The sequence below is a fragment of the Indicator indicator genome, chromosome 9, assembly GCF_027791375.1.
Source record: "Indicator indicator isolate 239-I01 chromosome 9, UM_Iind_1.1, whole genome shotgun sequence".
NCBI classification, from domain to species: Eukaryota; Metazoa; Chordata; class Aves; order Piciformes; family Indicatoridae; genus Indicator; species Indicator indicator.
In genome coordinates this window covers 11347831-11372627 of record NC_072018.1, presented here as the reverse complement: position 1 = coordinate 11372627, position 24797 = coordinate 11347831, and the positions used below count along the sequence as shown (strand labels likewise).

Here is a 24797-nt window from a genome sequence, read left to right as displayed (position 1 = left end):
GGTGCTGCTCTTGGGTTCTGTATCTGTTAGTGTGCTAAGGGCCAAGTATTCTCTCATTCTGAGGAAATGGGTACAGCACCAAGAAATAAATAATGGATTATAGCAAAACAGAATTAGTTATCCTTTTCCTCAGGATGGGGTGCATATGATAGCTGGATTAATAGGGGGGGCTTCCTTCTGAAATGTTTCTGATTTAGTAAAGTTGGGTTGAGATAAACCAGGGACTATATAACTAAAAGGGAAAAGCTGTCAGCTGTGCAGTACGCTGTGTCATCCTGTAACACTGATACTACTTCATAGTGCATAGAGTGAACTCTAACTAATTAGGAAAGAAAGAGACCTTTTATTTTTATTTCCTGATAAAAATCTGTTGAGCCTATCAGTGCTGGAAATCTTAAAAGTAAAAGAAATTATGTATTTATGGCAAAGTTAATAGCTTTTTCCTTTCCTACCTTCAGGTATCAACAGGTGCCTATAAGCGTCAAGTTCATGAGGTGCCACTAGGAAAGCAAATAACAGATCCTGCTTTAATAGAAAAGATCACTTGGGCCACGTGGACAAGGTAAAACAACCCAGGAAGAAAGTTCCACCTGTTCAGGGATGTCTGTTAATACAGAACTAAGCTCAGCCTGTGTAAATGAAGCACTTGGAATGTCCCTAGGGCAAACCTGCAGAAGCAAAGCTGACTGTATTAAGGAGTTGTGGGTACCATTACATTCTCGTTCCTGATACGGATTCATATAGGACCCTCCAAGTGATGCCAAAACCTCAGCTGTACTCTTACTGTAGAAGTGACAGAGGCCAAAAGCGGCTCTGCCAGTGAACAGTGGGTGATACACAGGCAGGTCTGAAGAGAAGGCAAGAACCCTCCTACTCTTACTACCTGGCTATCTAGCAAGCAGAAAAATCTGCCCCGAATTCCTCATTTCTGAGGACTCTTGACAGCTTGTGGGAGTGGGGCAGAGGCATCAGCCAATACATGAGTAAAATAGGAATGACTGTAAAGGAACTTCAAGGGAAGAAGAGTTATTTCAAGAAATACTCTACAGCCAAACAAGCATCCCCTCATTCAAGACCTTACAGCTAAGAGAACACTGATGTCAAAAATCCCTGTGGGGGGGTTATGTGCATGTGCAGAAGGAAAGGAGGAGACTGTAGCTTGCCCAAGCTGCTTGTATAAAATGATGCAAGTGGTTTCACAGGAAGTAAACTTCGGCCTTTATGGGTAGAGATGGTTTCAGAGTCACACAAAAAGAGTATGGTCCTGTCATGCCCTCTTGAGATTACATTCAGTGCAATGTCATATGACCTAACACTCTTTTTTTCTGACTTGGTTTTGGAACAGCATTCTTGGAGATGAAGTCATTGGAATTTGGCCACGAAACGCAGATAAAGCAGATGTCAACTGTGCATGTGTGACCCATGCTGGCCTAAACATAGTCACAGGAGATGACTTTGGTCTGGTGAAACTATTTGATTTCCCATGCACAGAAAAGTTTGTAAGTGGGTATTTTATTTTAATCTCACCCGTTTGCTTTCTCCCAGACACCTTCTCTGACAGTTGTTAATATGTCCCAACAGCATGGTCCAACAGGTTATCTCCACCCAGCTCCAGCCAGTACTGCATTCCTGAATTTCTGTTCCTTTTCCAACAGGCCAAACACAAGCGGTATTTTGGGCACTCGGCCCATGTCACCAACATCCGCTTTTCTCATGACGACAAGTATGTCATCAGTACTGGAGGAGATGACTGCAGGTAACTATTTGATATGATCAAAAATTGATCTGTGTGTGCCCATAGCAAAGCATTTGACAGCATTCTCAGCCCCTCTGCATTCAGTGAAGCTTGTTGCTGTGTGATACTTTCAGCTTTTCTTACTCTGGACGCACTGCCTTTTAGTCACTTGTGCCTTATTGGTGCTATTCACAAGGTCATCTCTACTGGGTAAAGCATCTTGGATTTGGGTTCCTGTGTTTACCAGGTGTGAGCCATGTAGCTCCTTGCCTTGCTCCCTGCAACAGAGCAGACAGAGGATGGGAGGCATACTTGTACCATAGCTGCTGTGCAGCAGCACTGACCACTTGAGGCTCTGGTCACCCAGAAGTAGTTGAAGGAGCCCTGGCTGCTGGCACAGGAACTGCTTCATGCATCTGAAGAACATTCAGATCAGAGAAAGACAGCTGGTGGGGGTGTCAGTCACACAAAAATAACTGAATAGCTCACACCCAGCAAAGGCTGGGATGGGAATTCTGGCTGAACAGGAAAGACATTTAGAAAGACATTTCAAATAACAGAAGGCTTGAGCTTGTGTTGGGGTGGTTTGTGGTTGTTGTGGGTTTTTTCCTTAAACAACACCAAAAAAAAAAAAAGGGGGGGGGTTGTGGGGGGCAGATCACACACACAAAAAACAAAGGTAAGCCTCTGTCTGTGTGTGCCCATGGGATTTCTGCCAGATCCCCCTCCACCCCTGGCTTGTCTGAGCTTCCAATACTGCTCAGAAAGATGAGGAATAAAACCTAAAAGTCTCTCACACTGTGAGAGACTTTTTAAACAAGAGAACATAGAAGAACCAAAAAGGAACAAGGTATGAAATGAAGGGGCACAAATTCTCACAGGAATAAGCATCAGAAGGCCACATTTAAGAATGAGGTATTTGCAACTGCTTATTCAGCAGGAAAAATACAAACCAGAGACTGCAGGATTGACTGATTTTTTTTTTTTCCCAATGAATGATACTACTCATCTTTTCCAGAAGCAGGAAACTAAACACTGATGTATGTTTTCTGACACTGGGCTCCCTTCACTAAGCCTGCAAGGCCTGCAGCAAGGAGAAAGTTCTGTCAGGTCAAAGTGTCTGCAGAAGAAGAGAGGCTGCATTTACCTCAATTCTCAGCCAGGGTAGAAGTTACATAAACTTATAAAAGCTTATCAGCTGCCATTTCACAAGGTAATAGTTATAATGAGGGTTTCTTGATTCACAGTGTAACTACACAGAGTAACAGAACAGTATTTCCAACCTCCAGGCAGTTACTAACACACACAGTAGTTATGTTACAATGTTTTTAACCCCCTCCTGAACAAGAAGTGCGTTTGCTAAGTAATTCACCCCAGGGCTTAATGTTGCTTTCCCTGACATCTTGCTGTAGCTCTGCATTCATAGCCCTGCATGTACTTAACGGAGCCTGTCACTCAAACATAATGCTCTCAGTCCGTTTCTTGTAGCGTATTTGTATGGCGCTGTCTTTGAATGAAGACTCCTGCTGCTGCTGCCACCACCAACAGACTGCTCTGGACTGGACAGCCATGAATGCCTCTACCCCTCTGGCTGCTGCAACTGCCACACAATGCTGCATGGTAACCCATTTTTCAGATTACTTACAGGAATTTACTGAATGTGATCTTGCATTTGAAAGAACCAGAGTCTTGAGAAGGAAGCTGAAGTTTGAAGAGAGAATCCTTTTGTAACCTGAGCAGGCCAGGTAACAAAAGTAACAATCCCCTCAAAGCTGCTTTTTTGCCTAATACTGTGTTATTCAAACCATTTTTGAAAAGGGAACAGTCTGAGCCCTTTCATTTGCATCATTTCAAAAATTGTGGCTTGAACAGTTGCTCAAGTTGGTGGGTTTTAACCACACCTGTTTAAAACTCCAATTTGGTACACTGAGCAAACTGCAAGTTCTTAAGGAACATGCTGGGGTTCACACTTCAGCTTTCAGTAATCAAAGGAACAAAGTATTTTTAAGTCTATGTTTTTTATATATATATATATATATATATATATATATAAAAATATTTGGCAGATTTTTCTATCCATGAAGTGCCTTTGAATAATTTTCTGGAAGTACAGGCTATAGTCTTGCCTCCCACCAATTGCTTTCAACACACGGTGCTATAACTTTCACAGAGGAGGGCTAACCGTTAACACCTTGTCCAGCTGTGTACTTACCTTGATCCCTGTTCTCTGCTTTGGTTTCTAATACCTTCACAAGTGAATTCCAAAGTGTTTCTGACAGCAAGTAGCTAGGTGCTGTTCTAAGGACAAATTCCTGATGGCATTACCCCTCTTGATAAGCTGCTCACTATTGATTCCAGAGGATAGTTTGACCACAGCCACAATCTGAGGGTTAGCTCCAACAGTGAGTAGAGGGGGAGAGCATGGGGAGAGTTGGTTAAGGACATGTGAACACACTGGGAGGAAGGTGTTCCCCAAATGTTCCTGCCCTTCCCTGTCCATGGGAACTACTGTCAGAGGCAGTGCCCGTCTACTGTGCTTAAGAACGGGTTTGAAAGCTTCCAAGAATGACTATTTCCTCTCCTAGAGGGGCTTCCTGAAGCCATCCAAAGGAATGCCTGGTATGGCATTAGGGGGGTCTGTGTCTCCTCCCTGTGGCTACTCCCATGTGGCTTGTAACTAGAACATAAATTGCTCCAATTCCAGAAATTCACCTGTCCTTGAGAAAAAGCATAATCTTTGCTAAATTTGGACTCCTCTCCCCATCATCACTCCTCTTGCACCTCATGCAGCCCCCTTGGCTGTGGGATCACAGGGCAGGAGGGTAGCAGGTGGAAAGGAGAGTTGGCTCCCTGTGTAAGTGGAGAGCAGGAGCAGATGTTCACAAAAGGCAAGTAAAGCTGCTCAATGTCTGCCAACAAGCATTGTGTCAAAACCAAACCTACAGAAACAGGGGAATTTGGAGAACGAAAAATAAGTTCAACTTTATCCCAGCAACAGGAAATTGTGGGTAATGTGTAAACAATTCTGGCTTGGAAGAACATCTGTATTTTGAAATTACCTTTCTTTTAAGAAGACTGACTGTTAAGCAAAAGTAAAGGCCAAAATAAAACAGGCTTACATTTAGTCTGTGAAAAGAAATGTTAACTAGTGCTTTAGTCCCAGTTCAGGACAATGGCATGGTGAACTGTGGAGACTTCCTGCCAATCCACTTCTGCTGCGCAGCTACCCACTGCATAAAAAGGTGGCTGTTGGCTGCAAGGAAGACCCAGTTGGAGGAGTGGATCAATGTACATTTAACACACAAAAGTGCTTCAGCAACCTCAGAGAATCACCTTTTTTTAAAATGGAATTTATTAATGCCTTATATTACTACACAGAAGATCAGTTTGTCAGATACAACAGAAGGCCCTACGCACGGTTTTTTTTTTTAAAGACACTTTCTTGCTCAAATCATGTAACCCTGTTAGGTGGTGATGTCACTAAGCACCTTCCTTGCCTATGTTGTAACAATGTTTACCTTCCTTTCACACTGATTGTATCCCAACTCAAACCAGTTGTGTGGCAGAACAAATGATTCAATGCTGAGGTGCAAAATATCTTAAGCAATAGTGTCTGTCAGGAAAACACTTAAAATTTGTATGTTTATATATGGTTTGACTTTATGTATAAAATGTTCAGAAGTAATCATGTAATATATTGTAAACTAAAATAGTAATGCATGAATTTATTTTTCAATGGTCAAAATGCCATTAACGAAAAGGTCTGTCTCAAATAAATTTGGATACAAGTTTTCAATGTATTCAATCCCTTTAAATCATATTCAACAAGTTGACCTGAAAAGATTGTGACTTTCTTTCCAATCTCCTTTAGTCTAAAACAGGGCATCATACATTGTCTCAAAAAGAAAAGAAACCAAGGATCTTCACTTGTTCAGCAGAAACTAGAACGTCATTTCACACTTCACTAACAAACTCACAGCACTGAAGCATCACTGAGCTGCTGGCTCAGCCAGCAGTGGCAATACAGGGGCCTCCAGTATTCAGCATGGAGGCAAGAGCCTGTGCTGCACAACCTGTGCCTCACTGGGCCAGCAATTCCATATGCAGAACTGAACAAAATGCTTCACTCTGCACACACCAGAAGAAAAAGTATCACGAAAAATCCACCTACACGCATCATTATACTTCTGACACAGTAATTCCACCACCATGTACAATGGATATATATAATCATGAGGAACTTAAAATAAACACAAATATATTAAACTTGCTTCAAGAAAGCAAAATGCCGGAATTATTTTATGTCTATAAGCTTTATTGATACTTGGGGTTTGGGGGTTTTTGCGCCTTTTTTTGTATTTTTTTCTTTTTTACATTTCACAATGCATTCCACAGACTTAGTTCAATACAGCTTAAACTGCAAGTGTAGAAGTTTTGACTTACTTCTTGCATAACAAGGTTTTAAGTTTCCAAACACCATCTGCAGCATTAGATATTCAGTCCACAGATTATCAGAGTTTGAGAGACTGTAGAATTATTAACTGAAGATCAATTACTGTACGTTTGTGCAAAGTGTGTATGCTGTAATTTTAATACCTGTGAAGGGTCCTTTGTTCATTTCTCTCCTGTTGTTTTAAACAGATGCTAGTGTTTACAGAGACATTTTAGGTTTTCAAGCTTGTGAGCTATGGAGCTAGTCCAGAAACCAGTCAGTTCTCTGAAGTATCAAGCACTGTGGAACAGCTGAAAGATCTAAGCTTTGTGAAACACACATATATATATATATATATAGGCAATTGATAAAACAGTAAAATCACAATACAGCTCTACTCATACCAAAAAGGCAAGGTTTCCCAAAAACTTGCTAAGATGGAATAATTCTTCTACAACATCTCTTTATAAAATCTGCATCAACCTACACAGACCATACACAGTGCACAAACTGCGAAGTGTCACCCTTCACTCCACCTGCACTACACCTCTTCTGGGACACAGCAGGAACTACTGCTGCTGAAGCAAAATGTACAGCTTTCCCAAATCTTTTGTATTAGCCAGTGCTGCACACAGGATAAAGAAAGATGATTAGTTTTTAGATCCATACATAGCAGCTTACAATACTTAAGATGATGAAACACATGGCAGTCAAAACAGTTATTTTCCTCAAACACTGCGTTGCTAAAAAATAAAGATCTGTGAAATTGCACTGCAATGTCAAGGGGTTTGCTATGCCCTGACCCTCCCCATGTAAATCCAAATGAGTATTTTTCCCCCTTAAAAGATGAACTTCCTATTGATAAGTTGCTTTAGACTTTTTATTCAGTTTTGCGCTTCAACCCAGGGATCTTTGCTTGGATCCTACAAGAGAAAAAACAGCAGCATTTAAGTGACCAAAAAAAAGGTGTAAATAGAGTCTTAAAACTAGCAACATGCAGAAATAATTATCACAGCAACACAAAACTATTACACTCAAAGTAATGAAATGACTAAATGACTTCATTCACCCTCAGTTGCAACTGCTGAGTGCCTCAGGTGTTGATAATGGCTCTAACACACAGACTTCTATTAGAAACAATGTAAGATTAGCATCAGCAAGAGAGGAGTTGGTATCATAACCATTCCAAAGTTCAACAAAGGACTTTGTCCTCTCAGGATTAGTGCAGGTGAAGAATTTGTAATATATAGCATCACACATAGCACAAACTGTAAACATTCCTTATAAAGTGAAATAAATAAAACACACAAACCACAACTCACTTAGCCATTGCATCTTTGACATTCTTGTTCACTAGTCCCAAATAATGGTCAATTTGGGCCTGGAATGGAAAATGACAGATGTTCCAGATCAGCTCTTAGAAACAGCTACTCTGCCACACAGAAGGAAGGTCCCTCCCCAAGTTTATTTCCCAGTTTTGATGGAGCCAGAGCTCCCACAGCTTCAGCCACAGTGGGTGCTACTGTATGCCTCGAGGAACACACTCAACCACAGGGAGTAGTGGCCAAGTACCCAAATAGGTCCATCCCTGGCTTCTGGGTGTCCCAAACCAGTCACTAGCATTTCCCTAGGCCACCCCAATATGTGCATGCACACCCAGGGTCCTTGGTGAGGGGCAGTTCTCTATGCACCATGGAGAAGGAAAGCTGCTTAGGTGGGCTGGGCCTGTTAAACAGCTTATGCCTTCAGCAAGCAGCCTTCAAGCTTGCCAAGAGGATTGAGGAGCCCGTGTTAAGCCGCACAAATGATCCATCATTTTTCCTCAGAGCTACAGGATTTCCTTTCACTGCAGAATACTCTCTTCTCTCCTAGGAGCTCACAGAGGAGTCCAGGAGGCCCTGCCATCTTCCTCCCTTCCCAGGCTGGCCTCCATGAGCAGCATTGTTTTTGAAAGAGGAGAGGGATCCGCTAAGCCAGAGCTGGTTACTCCCTCCTGTGCTATCACCTGCTGAAGACAGCCCCTGCTCAAGCTTGGCAATAATTTAACCATTCACATTTTATTTTGGTTCCTCCATATCCTTTTATTTTATATCAGCCTCTCTACAGGAGAAGCACCAGACTGTGCCAATCATGTCTCCTATCTCTTGTTTTCGCCAGGGCTTCAGGACACGTATCTTGAACATCAGCACTAAAGAGGTTTCTTCAGAAACTGTCTTCAAAGGACTTAGATCAGCCTTAACACACCGTCTCCACTGCTGCTTTAGTCCTGACCAAACTGGATCAGCAGAGAAGACCTCTAAGCTAAATCAGACCTTTTTCATAACTGTTTGCTGGGGAAGCTTTCTTAGACTTCCATCCAAAACAAGGGGAAAACACACACAGTCTGAACTTCACAGTTAATTTGTTTTCTTGGCCCTGGCAGTGACTTCTGCTCTATATTTTAAAAGCTTTAAAGATTTTCAAAGACTGAAATTAATTTCATTTTTATTCACTTGTGATTTTCCTTAAAGCTATTTTATAAAGCATTTAGTGAGACATCTTAAACACTTACCTGATGTCTCTCATAAATAACAGGAACACTGAAGAGCGAAATCAAAGCTGCAAAGGCAGACATCAAAAAATGTAAATATTGACAAAAGGGATGGTGGTCAGGTAAAACAAAGACTACCTTCCACACCACATTTTTTTTTTTTCAAAAAGGTACAAGAAAAATAACTAGAGCCACATTAAAAACTGTTGGTCAGTAATTTAAATAATCTCTAGAAAGGAGAAGCTGGGCTGTCCGCCAGGGCTCATTACCAGTACAGTAAGTCTGGTCACATTTCACTTCCTTTACTGTGGGTTATGCAAATTCTTCCAAAGGAGACCTTAGGCTTCTGCCAACATCAGTCAGTTTCTGACACCTGAAGGCAGCCTGGTCTGGGATACAAGAAATAAAACTGTCTGCAGTGGGACAGGGACAGAGCCCTGTACCGCCTCTAAAGTCACACTGCAGTGGGGCTAACTTTGACAGGGACAAATACAACAGAACATGCTTTTGAATGATACAATGTCTGGAAAAAAAAAATCAGCAAACTCAAGGAATTCAGACAAGTCAGAATGGTCTGTTCCGCAGTGCTATCAACATCCTAGAAAAAAGGCACACAATTGTAACATCTTGCTGCATTCTCAACAACACACTCAAAAACATAGGAATAGCCTCACAGTATCGAGTAGCCTTCAGTTCTTTTCCAGGGTTATTTTGTGCAGCAGGCCTTGAACACAATTTAAAACACTTACCCAAGATCAGTAATGTCAGACCATTAAACAAGGCACCAACATAAGTGAACACCCACATCAACACTGCAAACTGAAAGGGAAAAGACAGTAGGTTAGCTCAGTCTGTCATACCACAACATACTAACTAGTTGGAGAGCTTCTCTAAACACATGAACCTGAAACACCCCAAACTCCACTCAGCCCTGTAAATCTTGTGGAATTATAGACGAGTGACAAGATGGCTGAAGGGTTCACTACCACACTATGTGGCCTCTTTGTGTCTAGGTCACTGGGCTGGTCAGCAGTGACCAAAAGCTCTCAGTACTTGACGGCAGCTCAATGCTCTCTGCATTTATACAGTCCTCCCAACTCTGTGTTTTAAGTAATGACAGGCAAGCACAATTCCTACCCTATCTTCACAGGGATTGAACAAGACAGGCAAGTGAGAAGTTAAGGACTGGCACAACACGGCACTCAGCACTCGGTAGCAGAGCCAGAAAGAAAGCAGGTCACTGGTGTATGCCAGCCCAGCAGACAACACACAACCACATCCACTCTGGGGCTGCAGCGCAAGCAGTGGCACCAAACTATCACAATCACATGCTAGCTCTGCAAAAATCTCAGTGAACTGCTGCCTAGACTAGGCACAGGGTTCTGCCACATCAGTGGAAAAAAAACTGTCGGGAAGGTAACCTGGCATGGTTGGCTTAATTGACTTTTGAATACTAAAAATTTAAGGAAAGAAAGTTAACAGTGCCAGAAAAGGTAAGCTGGCTCTAAGTCAGAGACTAATTCAGAAGCAAAGATGCCATGTCTGTTAACAGACACCCAAACCCTCACACTGCCAAAATTGCTGGCTTCATACCCAGCCCCTAAAACTCATACACAGCCCCTGTTCCTCACCCGGCATCACCCTGCTGACTGCACTTGTCCAGGCTCCACTACGCTTCATTTGCTCTGCACAAAGATCTCCAGAAGTTCAAGTCCCTCAGCTTTATGCCAGGTGAAGAGTGTCCCAAGCACACCTCTGACCTATGCTAGGCTGGGAGCAGGGTTGAAGGCTGCCAGCTCTATTTCTGTGTAGGATTCCTCCCATTTTTTTCTAGCGCTGCAAAAGGAACTGAGCAACAGCCAGGATCTGGATGTCAAACATGGAGGATTTACCAGTGCTTGTTTCTTGCTAAGCACTGCACTATGCTTTGCATTGTACAGAGCACACAGAGGAGACCCTCAAGCCTGTAATCAATAAGCATGTCTAGTTTGCTGTGCAAGACACTGCAAAACACCAATAGTGGAGCAGGGGGAAGCTGCTGTGGGCATCAGGGAGAGGAGCTCTTATTTCTACCCATCTAGGCATAGTTAACAACCAAAGGTGAAGCTCCTCAGAAGCTCTTCCCTGTAATCAGGAGATACATGGAAGGAAAATATGGCTACAAAGTACTGGAAAGGGAAGAAAAAATTAGTATCAAAGGACTGTGGGTGTGAGCAAGGACCTAGCTTGCAGCCAAGTCACTCAGAAGTTACGTATCCAAACATCCATTTTTATCTTATCAAAAATGCAAAATACCCAAACCAAAGAAGATCAGCATTCAACAATTAGGGCATGATAACCAATAGCACTTTAATTGCATGACCCCTGTAGGGAATTTAAGTTTACTTCAAGACCTTCACTCAAAGCCATTCGGAATTCAAGCGTGACTAATTACAAACAAGGTAACTCTGTCAGTTCTTTCTAAATGTAACACAGTCAGCACTCAGAGGCACACAGGTAACCCCTCAGACAAGGTTGCAATGCTACCATCAACTGCACTCCCACTGCTGGATTTCAGCAGTTTATCAAGAAAAAAAGCAGAAAGAAAATAATTTCCGTAAACTGTCTTATGACTTACTCAAACCTTGGCCCAGCTCTGCTCTCCACAATGCCAGGCTGAGAGCTGGTTGCCGGCTCCTTTGCAGAAGGCATTTTAATGAAGCAAACACTTCTGAGCAAATCTAAGCACTCCTCAGCCAAGGGGAGGGAAGGAAATCAGTAATTTTTACTACAGCAAAAAGCCTCCTAGTTTGTGATCATTCAGGGTGACTCTTGCAGGCTGCACGTTCAGTAAATTAGACATGCTGCCTTCAAGGACATACAGCACAGCATCCTGACAGCTACCTAAGATCTCTGCACAAGGCAGTTTCTGAAGGTAGATGCACAGTTACTGAAGCTAAAGCACCACCTTGGGTGGGTGAGCTTTCGGTAATATTTCTGAAGACTATGGCCAAGTCAGAAAATGTGAGTTTATGTAACAGATATGAATCAGTTCCAAAGTCCCACAATTACCAGAACTGCCCAATCCTATTTAATGACCATTGAATTTATGGCCCAAGAAAGATGAAAATCCAGGAGTTAACGTTTGACAGACACAGGATTTGATGCTCCAAACGTCCTTCCAGAGCAGCAGCAGAGTCTATTGACAAACTGTGCTGCACATGCTGGTTTTGATCCACCTTGCTTATTCATACTTGGTGGGAGAGGGAAGCGCTGGTCCCAGTGAAACCACCCCGCTCCCTCATCCTCATCAGTCAGGAACACCTCTATCGAAAGCTGTGGCTAGCAAAGCAAATGGGAGTTCGGCAAAAACCTCAGAACACCTCTCCCCCTCTCTTCACACCCTTCTGACAGTTAAAACAACACTTCCAGAACTAAGAGGAGTTGATCTCACTCCCACAGTTCCCATTTTGTATTGGCCTCCTTTTTTTTTCCCTTATAAATGAGTCAAACTCAGAGAACCTTAGACCTGCAAAAAGGCTCACCTCAACCACATCTACACACTTAAAGTTCTAAGAACAGGGAAAACAAACAAACAAACAAACAAAAAAAAAGCAGAAGGCAACCCAGGACTGACCTACGAAGACAATATTGCTCTTCCCACACACTCAGGACAGAAGGAAAGCACAGGGCCCAAGCTCACTCTAGACATGACAGTATGTCAAAAAAGGAAAACAGCACATCTGAGTGACTGAATCAAATTATTGCCTGTCTCACTCCAATGACTCCCCAGTACCCAAAGCATACTGCAATTTAATGGCAAATCCAGAAGTGTCCATGTACTAGTTCTTTTAAATATAGTTCAAATACAAAGAGCCCTGTTTCTCAAAATATCAGCTGAGCAGTGTCAAGTAAACTCTGCCCCAGTGTTCAAACACTTCCCACTGCACTGTGTATCAGCAAAAAGCAGTTTCCAGTGGGATTCTCTGGCAAGGGCTCCTCAAGAGCTGTGAGGAACCTCTCGTTATGCTACATAAATATTTAGAGTCCATTTTAAGCCTTCCATGACTGAAGCATTAATAAAAATTTTGAAAGAAAAAATATCTTAACAAGACAGATTTTAGGGCCAGAACTATTACACATAATAAACTGACCTGCAGACACTTTCTGTGTTCAGGCTCTGTTACTTCAGTTACACACAAATTTGCTGTTTCCTATACTGAAATGTTTAAACTACACAAGGCAAGGGTTTTTTTCCCTTTTTTTAAAATAGGGCCATTATATTACATAAGACCCCAGCATCTTTTAATGTTCTCCTCAAGCAAAACCTCTTCAAAATCAGTAACTTGTGCTTGTGAACTGTCCTGACATTCCCTGGTTTCATAAGGGTTGCTCCCAACTACCATAAATTAGACTAATTAACCTACATAAAACGTTTCAAATGTCAGAAGAGGAGAGGGGAAACAATTAGTTCAGCTGAATAAACATGTCTTTCCTATGCAGCATAGTACTTTAGAAGTGATTAGAGTGCCTTGGAGGCATTCTGACTGGATTTCTACTTCTAACAATTCCTCTGAAAGGCCGAATTTTTAAAACAGCATTAACTGAAACAGCAGTTGGCTGTTCACTGCTTCCTTTGCCTTTATGGCAAGGGACTGTGATCTCAAAACAAATGGTGCAGAAATTCTTGTAACTCAGATGATGGAACATATCTCAAAGGGCTTAATTATTAAAGAAATACAAGCGACCTTGTGCCTACAAGTTTTGTGTGTGATGATGTGTAACCCTACCCAAACAACTTACGCAAAATTACTTTTCTTTGAACATCATGACTCAATGCCCTTAAAAACACATAAACAGATGCCAAGTTCAAGTTATCAAAATGCAGTTCTTTTTCATCAAGACTGGGGCCTTGAGATGTTGCAGAGATGAATCCTAAGTACTCAGTCACTTAAGCATGAAGGCACAGCTCATTACAGATCACAGCAACAGGCAGTGGTGCTTTAACCATCAAAATGCAACTGCTGTGTGAAAAACACTGGCAAGGTGCAGACAATAGGGGCCTTATTTCAGCCGTTTTGCCATAAAACGATTGCACACAGTACCAGTCATGTCCAGGAAGTAAGAATGCGCAGCCACCTCTTAAAGCAAACTAATTACTGCACAACTCCTCGGGAGCAGGAAGGTTACACAAAACTCCACGCTCATATTCCATCTCCTCTTTCCTTTCTCTTAACGTGAGTAGCAAACCCCAGGTAAAAATCCAACAGCCTTATAATCTTTCTGTTTCCAGAGGGAAAGGACTTAACAGCAGAAGATTTGCACAGCATCTGGTGCAACTCTGTGTTTAAGCTGGAGCACAATGAAAAACTGGAATCTAGAAAGTCTGGGTAAAATCTCAAGATCTACCTCCGATTTCTATTACACAAACACAAAGGCTTTTACAGCTTTCCTTTTTCTCCAGGTTTCACCTGAAAGGCCGTCCCCCAACCTCACAACTCAAAGGACTTTACAAAGCACTAAGTAAGGGATTTACTGGAAGATAAATGCACCTTTATTTCAAGAAGATTAAACAAACTGAAAAAGAAATGGACAACATATTGTACTCAGTAAAGGAAACAATTATTTGAAAACCATAGAAAGACGATTAGTTTGAAAGAAGAGAATGTAATTCCCACAGAACAAAACTGAAGGGTTTTGGCCAATTCTTTTATTTTATTTTTTGTTTGGTTTGGGTTTGTTGTTGGGTTCTTTTGGTTGAGTTTTCTTATTTCATCTTATTATTCTCTCTTTGCTCTACCACCTTCAATAAATGCTACTAAATACTACTTGGACATACTAAATAGACCTGTTAGGCAGTATTACATGCCTTTGGCAGAGGAACTTACAAACCCCATTTTAGTAATCCGTACCACTAAAAGCAGCAGCTATTCACACCCAAATTCAGGGACTGAAACAAATGTTTACCCTCCTGGTAAAACAAGGACATGGCTCAGTCCCCACTCTTCCAACAAAAAGTGGACTCAAGAAGTCCCACTGTTCAAGGCACATAACTGTACGCTAACCACTCTCATTTATGGACAGAAACACAACAAAACCAGCCTCTGGCAGTCTAGCCCAAAGCACAGGTTTTCAAGAGGCATAGATGAATGTTAGCTCAGTATTATAATGGCAAAGTGCAGATAAAGTTATCCACTCTGTTACTGCACACAGCACTTCCTGTTCCACGTAATGTGGCTAGAGAAAAGATATACTTGAAAAAACAAAAAGGCTTATTACCTTCAAACTAAAACTCATTTACTTGCACAGAGCCAAATATGCTATTGTTCATTCATGTTTATACGGACTACTGGGCTTTGCAAACCTGGGCCAGCAAGGGATGTATTTATACAAGGCTGCTCTGTCCACAGCTGAAGCAAACTTACCTTCAGAGAATCCACTAAGTCATCAACTAGGAAGAGACGTCTCAGCTCTCTGACTGTGCCATTAACATGACCAAGCACAACATTACTGTATTTCTGAATAAGCTCTTCAGACACAGCCACATTAGACTCCAAGTAAGCCCTGCAAGAAAGAGCTTATGAAACTTTACTGTAACAGTGGTACCAAACTGTATCAATATATGTTATACAAACAGTATCAATCTAAGTTGTTCTTAGGATACACCTACAAGGTGACAGAACTGACAGGACAGAACTGACTAAAATTGCTCTTTGAAGGTAAAAGGAACCATAAGCCACCCCCAGCGTCTTAGAAGACAAGAAGGAAATGTTTCTCTCACTGCTACATTGTGCTGGTGCATTTACCAAGTCACACACAGAGGCTTACCTGGGCTAGGCAAGATGGCTGCACTGGTTAAATGTGTGTGTGTGAACAGACTTAGCAGGCTAGCGGCCAAGAGTGCCCAGCACGGCTACCCCATGGGATGCTTGGTCTAGAAAGTCTCTTCTTACTCCTCAGCATATGCTATACTCCAGTAAAACACTAATGTGCATTTAAAAATGAGAGACAGAAAAGCTGGAGGGGGTATAGAGTGTGTGCCAATCTTGCATTTTGCTGCTATTATGTGGTCTTGATATACCATCAGACCTCGAGATTCCTTCATTTGTCAAACAGAAAGTCCTACAAAAGCAATATCCATTAATACCTCTGGAAGATACTTCCGAAGTTACCATTAAGCTCTAATACATCAAGGCACAGTAAAATGGCAATTTTTTCATTATTTGCTAAAAAAATTCTTAGGGACAGTGTCTCTTTTAACAGCAAGATAGAAGCTCCTATCTGGTGAAGTTGCAGTGGCAATTTAGACTCTTTAAATAGAGAATAATTTGTTTAATTTGCATGTTGTAGGGAGGAGAAGCAATGCAGCACATCTGTAACAGAGCACTCATTTTACAGTTACTACAGTTGTTAAACTTTTGTTTGGAAGGGATTCTGCTTTGCAGTGCCTTTGATTTTCTTACAATTGAAACATGCACAGCAGAGGCTCCTATGTACATCATTTAAGGCAAAGCTAAACACGGCCTTGTAGCAAATCCAAAACTAATTAAGATACTTTAAACGTTTAACTACAAAGGTTGACTATTTCAAGGCTACATTCTGCTACCACACTTGGCTTTCTTCACAACCTTCTCAACTTGTAAGCAAGATGCACAGGAACTGAATCAAAAAATTATTTGATCTCATGGATGTGCTCTTCACTGGCAAAATAAATTCAAGTAAAAATAACCTTCTTGTAGTTGAAGTTACACAAATATATAGTAAGCAGCCAGGTATGTTGGACAAGAATGTCTGTAAATTTCTTAGGACTACCAGTATTTTTAGAAACAAGCTGCAGAAAGAGCACAGGTAGAACACATTTTGCTTATTCTTCCTAAGAACAAACTTTAGTGGTAAACTGGGAAATGCTGTTTGGATACTGAAGCGCACTATTGGGTAGTTCGAACAAACAGGATTTCATCCGGGAATTAATCTAATGTGGTGACTGAGGAGGGTCAAACAGGCAATGACGACGAAAAAAAAAAAAAAAAACAAACCAAACCAACAACAACCCCCACTCCCCACCCAAAAAGTTTACACAAGATACGTCTTTCAAAGTGCTATACTGAATATTGCTGCAAACTACAGATGCATGTTAGATCTAAGTTTGAAAGCATATACTGCCTTTTTTTTTCCCCTCCTCAGAGTTTTGTTCCAGAGCTGTTGTAGGCACCAATTGCCTTCCGTTAGGTAACTGAGCCAATGCACCGTCAGGGAAGAATGGAGGTAAACTGAAGAGAACATTTTACTTTGCCTTACTCAGGATGACAGGAGGAGAACAAAAATAATTGGGAAAACCATTTCTGAGAGCTGTAAATAGGAAGGCAAGCAGGAGTTTCTGAAAGGTACATGGGAAGTTCAGATTGAACCATTACACTGATTCATGAGAAGGAAGTCAGAGCAGTGTCGGACAAGGATGGTAAGAGGAAACACGCACTCTAACACATGACTAAATTTTTCTCTTAAGAGACAGCTATGCAATATTGGGGTCCACTGTCTTCAACACAGGAAGGGATGAATACCACAAATACCATGTTCTGATACTGCAGGAAAGCACACACAGCTCGTCACTTAAAGCAAAGAGCTCAGAGGTCCTCTTTGAGGACTTAAATTAATCCCATGAATACAACTCTTCAAGCTTTAGAATTCAGAGTCTATGTTTCTGGATTTCTGATCTGGGCAGGCTGCAATGAACATGGATTCTGCTGGTGATGAGGCAGCCTTGCATGTGGAGAACACGGCAATGCTGCTACATACTAACCAACAATTTTAAGAGTAATATTAAAATGTAAGTTCCAAAAAGATCAAAATACACTCTGCTACATTTATTAATTTTTGCTAAATATATTGCAGTGAAAGTTCTGCATCTCCTGAGTGTTCTTTTCAATTTTGTACATCACCTGTCATTGGTTCACATTCTGAAGACCTTACCATTGGGGCCAGTTCTCTTCACTATCTTTATCATTGATCTAGATGAGGGGACAGACAGCACACTCAGCAAGTTTGCAGATGACAAACTGTGTTGATCTGCTCAAAAGTAGGAAGGCTCTGCAAAGGTACCTACACAGGCTGGATCAATGGGCCAAGGCCAAAAAGACCAAGTGCTGGGTCCTGCATTTTGGTCACAACTCCTCCATAAATGCTCCAGGCTTGGAGCAGAGTGGCTGGAAAGCCACCCAGCAGAAAGGGACCTGGGGTGCCAGTCGACAGTCATCGGAACATAAGCCAACAATGTGCTCAGGTGGCCAAGAGTGCAGACAGTCTCCTGGCCTGCATCAGGAATAGTGTGGCCAGCAGGAGTAGGGATTGAAGTATTTAATATTTTTTTAATGTGAGAAACCCTAGCATTCCATGGGAAATCCCCTGGACCAAATGCTCAGCTCATGTTCCTTACCATTGGGTATTCCCACTGGGAAAACCTGAACAAAGAGTAGTCATGGGACAGGACTCCTTATAGCATTATGCAATATTTCATGGCATATGTCATCCACTACTCTTAATAGCACCAATAACACACTTTGTCTTAATTAAAAGAAAAATCTCACCTGAACGGGTGGCCTTCATCAGACTTCTGGATTGCCTGGATAACTCCCTTGTATATCCTAAAGCTGATGGTCACAGAAAGCAGGGCCAAGGCAATGTAAGCTATCACACTCACGATGCTGAACACTGTTAATGAAAGCAGCAGGAACAAGCTGGCACCAAACACCACTCCTGTCTTCTTAATGTCTCGCCAGTAAAGGAGGTCGACAACTAAAATTTTTTTAAAAAGTAAGAAATTAGAACAAGGTACATTTTGCATCCATACAAAAACAGTAAAACATGACTCAATTGACTGCTGAAAGTCATCAAGAATGGAACCTGCAATCTCACTGTCAAACCAGAGCTGAAATGACAACTAGAAATAGGTTATTTCAGCACCCAGTGTGCATTTGACTTCAGATTGCTTGGATTATTGTTATCAAGATTACCTCAAATCTAATTGCTACAATTTAAGAACAATTTTACCCTTAAGCAACGTCAGAATTAATCTCTTCATCTCCTGTGCTGTGTTCTGCACCAGAACCACAGCAGTTTCTGCTTCATTTCATATTTCTTTGTGGAGGTCACTCACTGAAGAGACCAATTTCGATTTTCTGTTAGGACAGATGACAAGACACTACTCTATACCAATATATCTTTGTAAGTCTGACAGAAGCAAGGGCACAAAGGCACTGCTCAAGACTCATTAACAGTTAATTTTGTTTCCTTTTGTCTGAACTCATTCCCATGAGAGTTTATAACGTTACCTTGGGTGACAGAATAAGCCATCAAAAGGAAATAACCTCACTGAAGTTTCAATCCAGGCTAAATCTGCTGTGCTTCAACACAAAATACAGCATTTGTAAAACAAGTTTATTTTTTCCTTAAGTGACCTTCATGAGAGAATGCCATTTTTAGCATCACTGTTTAAGAGTAAAACTCTGCCTCTCCACAAAGCATAGGCAATGGCTTAATACACCCACTGCAGATTTGTTTGAGGTGCTGATGCATTTAGTTGATCACCTTGCTGAACTAATAAAATCTGACCAACATCATTCTCCACTGCTGAGAGTGGAGAGTAGAGTGCTCCTACCCAGTTATAATTCATCCTGAGACACAGAACATAATTTGCTCTTCATGATTTCTACTTCCATGGCTGACTATATAGTCACAAGAACAAATTCCTCTTCTGCATCTAAAGTGCTGGTTAATAGCAACAGATCAGGTACAGAACTCAAGATAAATGAGAGAGAAATTACTACTATTACACCACAAGTCTAGTCATCCTCTCTCATTCTAAACATCACCAAAAATAGTAAAACAATGTCAAACAGTGTATCACAATTCAGAACAGGTTCTTACTTGAAATGACTGCAAAAGAAAATAATAAAAGTAAAACCTGACTACTATTACAGGCTGAAAATCTGGTAATGCACCAACATCAAATATTTAGAATCACAGAACAGCTTAGTAGCCTCTGCAGGGCAAAGTCTGCATAAGCACTTTGTGGGTACAACAGGAAAACATCATTGGGGCTCTGGTGCAATTTCAGAAGCTCAAGTCCTCTCCTAATTATTTCTGCAGAGAAATCATACTGAGTATCAGACACAGCAAAGATAAGAGCCCTGGTCATAAATTTAAAGCTGCCATTTTCAGAATGCAAAATATTTTATCCAAATATTTAATTCACATTTTCAATAGAAATTTCCTGCATTTCTACGGACAGAGCCAGGTTACCATTGCATGAACATCTTCAATTTATCGCAAACAAAACTACTGAGAAAGAAACAACCTGACCCTTCCACCACCACTCAATTTCACTCCTTTCCTCTGTGCAGCCATACAGAACCAGCCTGGGTTTCTGGATGCCCCTGACAACTACTGCACCAAAATAATAAAATAAAACCTAAGCAGCCAGCCAGATCAGATTCTGGTGGTAGTTCACCATGTGACTCCACAAACATATGGGGTGAGAGATAGAGCAGCCAGCTGAAGGAGGTGACACTCCTGCTCTCAGAATTGCACCTATCTAAAGTCCTTGTCAAATTGCAGCCAAACCTACCCATGCACCCTGCTGACCTGTTATTCTGCAGTCTCTTCATGTTACAAAGCTGCACTTTATTTTCCCTGTCAAAGAAAGATCTAAGCAAGACAACTTTTCTTTAGTATTTGTAAAAAATCAAACAAAAATTAAGTCATTGCAGAATTCCTTTTGTATGGGCTATAATCCCTAAATTTAACATTTTCTTTGGCTTTGTTTCTAATCACAGAAGTGTCTATTAGCATCTCTGTACACTTTAGTTAAGCAAGTTTACCACATAAAAGGAGCTTTACCAATGAAAATGTGATCTTGATCTAAAAATTGTTGTAAACTGTAAACATAAATTGATCTGCAAGTATCCTTAAACCCTGGGTGAGATTTTCAAGCCAGTCTTGGGTGGGGGGGAAGTTGGTGGATTTTGTACTCCTAAATCATGCAAGAAACCTTTGACAAAACCTAATTTCTGTTGGAGCATTTGCTTCAATTACAATCTTTAATTTTAACTGTTGCCATTTGAGTTATCCATACATTCAAGTTTGACTGCTGCTCTCGCTCGTATCGTGTGACACAAAGTATGAGCCCTACTCCTCTCCACTTGCAGACAGCATTAATTCTGTAGACAAGATCACTTTTTACGAGCAATGACACATTATACTTGAACCCAGTCACAAGGAATGTAAAGACAGTAATTCACCTGTACAACAGTTCTCAAAACACAAGAAACGAAAGGTAAATTTCCTAGAATTAAAGGATACCAAAGCCAACAAAAGGCTTCTAGCACTCAATCTTCAAGTCTTTTGTTCTCAGTGATCAATATGAAATATCCTCAAGTTAAAAGCTAGCTCCCAGACCAGATTTAAAAGGCATACAAAGCGTTTTTCCTGTCTCCACATCAGCCTCATCTTAGTGAAACATACCTGATTTCACTGTAAATTCCTCAAAGAAAAATTCAGTTTTGTAAGTCATTTGTAGTTTTCAGTACCAGAGAGTGAGGAAATTTATTTATATTCTCTAGTTGATCAGAAACAGGTATTAGTATTTATAAAGCAAAAGAAAGTATTAGAAGCATTACTAGATGCAGCTTTCTGGCTTTAATTTATACACAAGATATTCACAGCACATTTAAAACTCTCAGGAACAGCCCTGCCAGGCGCTACCTTTCCTTGTGGAAACCATTTTAAGCTTTATTTTACATAATATGAACTATAATATCACACGTTTAACTCAAGTATTCCAGGCCTACCCTAAAGCAAGAACAGCTGCCTACATTTGGTAAGCACGAACTGTCACTTGGCACATCTAAAAATAGTACTGCTAGCATCTGTGCCTTACATGCAGAACTCATCCAATTACATTTTGCTTTTAAAGCAAGTGCTGCATTTTGCAAAGTAATTTCTTTCTCTCACGGACCTTTAGCTTAAAACTGAGTAATTCACACTTCTGACAAAAACAAGTAGTTTAGTATATTCAGCCTGGTATTTTTCTTCTAAAAAAGACTGAGCCAGGTAACCCTCTCTTTTTATAGACAGAGAAATTAAAGCCTCGAGCGAGTTTAGTTCAAGTCTATCAAAGAAAACCAAGAAAAAGGAACTAACCCATTTTGGCATCCATCTTGAGCGTGCCCGCCTGCACCAGAGCTCGCACAGCTGACTGCCCCTAGCCCGTTCACTTCCTGCCGGGGCGCTCGCAGGTCGCGGCAGACAGACGCAACTGCCGCCTCGCCAGCAGCCAGCCAGCCCCAAGAGGCCGCGCTGGCCCTGCCAATGGCTGCCCCGCGCTGCGTCCTTGGAACGCAGCTGCGGAGCGAGGGCTTCGCCCGCACAATGAACAACTGCTCTCTATCCAGCGTGCAAGAACAGAACAAAACACGGGTTTCAGCGCCAAAGAAAGGCTGCTTGTGTAAAAGGAGAAGGAAGGGTAAAAAAAAGAAACGCTAACAGTGTACGATTTACAAACGCTGTATGAACAACAGCCATCACACTAGAACCTCTCTGCAATCTGAAAGGTAAGCAGAAAAGCTTATATATGCTGCAAATAATGGTAAAAATAGTGTCAGAGCACAAGTAAGCGCCTTTCTGGATCAATTTAAGAACGGCCAGCATTGTACCAACACAAATATAACAGAAGTGTTGAGAATATGCAGCTTTCAAATATATCTGAAGTGCACAGTGACAGCTGTCACCATAGCACCATACAGGATGCCATGAAGAAAATTAACTCTCAACCGGCAAAAAGAAACACTACACAACCACACACAGGCAAATGGCTGTTAAATTCTGTTTAGAGGGGCATTTTTCAGTTGCCAAATAGCCTCTATATTCATGCAAATGTGATCTCAGGGTTTCCACTGATCTTTACACAGCATCTAGATCTGACCCTGCAGTTTCACTTTCAAAACCTGGTCACGTCTGGTGTGGGGCAGCCTGAGTTCGAGACAGACCAATCCCAAGCAGAAGCCACCATCCCTTCAAGCGGTCAAAATCTGCCAGGCATAAACACCACTAGTAGACAGGGGATTGACAAAACGACCATTTAAAAATGTGGCTGACATCCCAATCACAAAATTCCAGCCTGCTTTTATCCTGACCAGATGTGTTAGAAGCCAGTTTGGTCCCTGACTGCCTTGTTGCAATTCAGCAACAACAAAATCCCAGGCTGGAGAAACTGGTTGGCATAGCATGACTGCATGTGGAGCTGACTTCAGCCAACATACGTTTCCCTGTCCTGGGGACAGACAGGAAGAGTGGCATGTCCAAGACAGGCTTGTCTAACTGTATCCGAAAGGTCAGAAAACAAGTTTGCATCATATGCATTTCAGACTTGGCACATCTGCCCCACAGTCCTTAGCAATAAAAACAAAGATTTCACAAGGACAAGCTAGAATAAAAACCAAGACCTGCAGATTGTCCTCTCCAAAAGGCAAATATTAAAGAGCCAAAGCAGAATTTTGTTTTTATTTCTACTTAATCATATACCTGTGGACGTATGCACTGGGAAAACCATTCTGAAGCCCTGATAGCTCATAATAAAAAAAAAAAAAACCAAACCAACAAAAAACCACAAACCACCAAAACCCAAACTTGAACTTTTAAAGGGCTGCACCTTTTCCACCTTTTAACTCATTTGAGCCAGAATTCACATAGATTTTCAGCACATTAATGATTAAAACAAAAAAAAAAAAAAAAACCTTGGGATAAAATAGGGGTGCAGCTGTGGTGTTCCACCTACCATTAGCATTATTCAGCCATTAAAACCTGACAATTTATTGACATAATTTAAGTTAATGCTGCTTTTTAGTATCAATTACTCCACAGAGGCGTGTCTTTTTAAAAGTGCTAAAAATAAAAGTCACACTATCCTCAGGGTAAGCTTATTTCATCCTGCTGATCTAGATGATCAATACCACAGGCATTAATCAATACCAAAGACTGCACCACTTTCACTACGCTGGTTCCTCAACTACTGCTCAACTACTGTTCCTCAACTACAGCCGCAGCACAAGAAACACATACCAAGACTAACTTTAGGATTATATTACTTACAAAGCACTGCCTTAGCTGGGAGGTTTAATTATAAACCATACTTTGGGCTCTTCCCTCTCTAGTTTTAGATTTGATCATTACTTTTTTTTTTTTAAAGGTTATTGTTTAGCATGGAAAGAAGTATGTTGCAATATTTGTTTCTATATTTATTTTGGGGCAAGATGAATAGTGTGATCCCTGAACTTTACTAATCATTTTTCATGCCACTGAAGCCTGACCTAATGAAGGAGAACAGATAAAACATGGCATCTTCATCTCATTATAAACAAAAACTACCAGAAATCACACTAAACCAAGCTTCAAGTACAGGTGCAAAAAGATAGGAAACAGATTCTTCTGCTTCCTCAGAAAACCACCTTTTCGCTTCTGCTTCCAATTTTTTTAGACCTTTTCTCTACAAGTTAAGTTATAATTAAACCTCAAGGCAGTAGGGACTTCCATGGAGGGAGAAATAAGCACTAAACCAGCTTCCTCCACCTGAGGGGATGCCACTGTGTAAAAACAAAACAGATGGGGAAGAGAAATTCAAAAGGCTGTTTGAAGCAGTTATACCAGCAAAAATACACATTTATACCTGTCCGGTAGCACAGGCTAGGGTTCAGGTTTGCTTTGTTCATGCGGTGACAGTTCTATTACACACTAATCAAATCCACATTTTCGAAGTGCACAGACTCAAGGCCTCAAATTCTAGGCTCAGAAATGTCTGCTTTCAGTTGTAGTGAGGGCAAAATCAACACCAACCCTGTTTGTCAGGTTGTAAAAGAAAACCTGAAAATTTGGCCTGAATATCCAAAGGTATTTCAATTTCAACAAAAACCTTCTAATCTCATCCTTTCCTTTCCCCTTCCCCCACTCCCCAAAACCCCATGAATTTTAAGCCTGACATAAAGGCAATCAAGAAAGATCTTATTAATAAACACCGCAAAATATTTTTCTTAATACTTTACAGCCTTTTAATGAAAGATTAGTACTTTTTT

At 41.2% G+C, this 24797-nt stretch overlaps 2 protein-coding genes across 7 annotated transcripts in view; one reads left to right on the top strand and one right to left on the bottom strand.

The window, feature by feature from the left end:
* The window catches only part of EML6 (EMAP like 6), a 102881-nt gene extending 99633 nt beyond the window's left edge, over positions 1–3248 (top strand). For both annotated transcript variants that reach the window (XM_054383407.1, XM_054383408.1), the window contains 4 exons: positions 459–562; positions 1346–1499; positions 1656–1756; positions 3224–3248. In XM_054383407.1, the coding sequence (XP_054239382.1) occupies positions 459–562; positions 1346–1499; positions 1656–1756; positions 3224–3248 (384 nt within the window). The remainder of the gene's footprint in view (positions 1–458; positions 563–1345; positions 1500–1655; positions 1757–3223) is intronic.
* A 1836-nt stretch (positions 3249–5084) lies between these two features.
* Positions 5085–24797, bottom strand: part of RTN4 (reticulon 4) — a 45143-nt gene continuing 25430 nt past the window's right edge. For 3 of the 5 annotated variants that reach the window (XM_054383616.1, XM_054383617.1, XM_054383618.1), the window contains 6 exons: positions 18261–18468; positions 15102–15240; positions 9447–9516; positions 8719–8765; positions 7490–7548; positions 5085–7090 (listed from right to left, as the gene is read on the bottom strand). In XM_054383616.1, the coding sequence (XP_054239591.1) occupies positions 7048–7090; positions 7490–7548; positions 8719–8765; positions 9447–9516; positions 15102–15240; positions 18261–18468 (566 nt within the window). In that variant the 3' untranslated portion in view covers positions 5085–7047. Of the gene's footprint in view, positions 7091–7489; positions 7549–8718; positions 8766–9446; positions 9517–15101; positions 15241–18260; positions 18469–19004; positions 19027–21873; positions 21914–24797 lie in introns of those variants that run through there. The other 2 variants (XM_054383621.1, XM_054383619.1) reach the window with 2 other exon arrangements.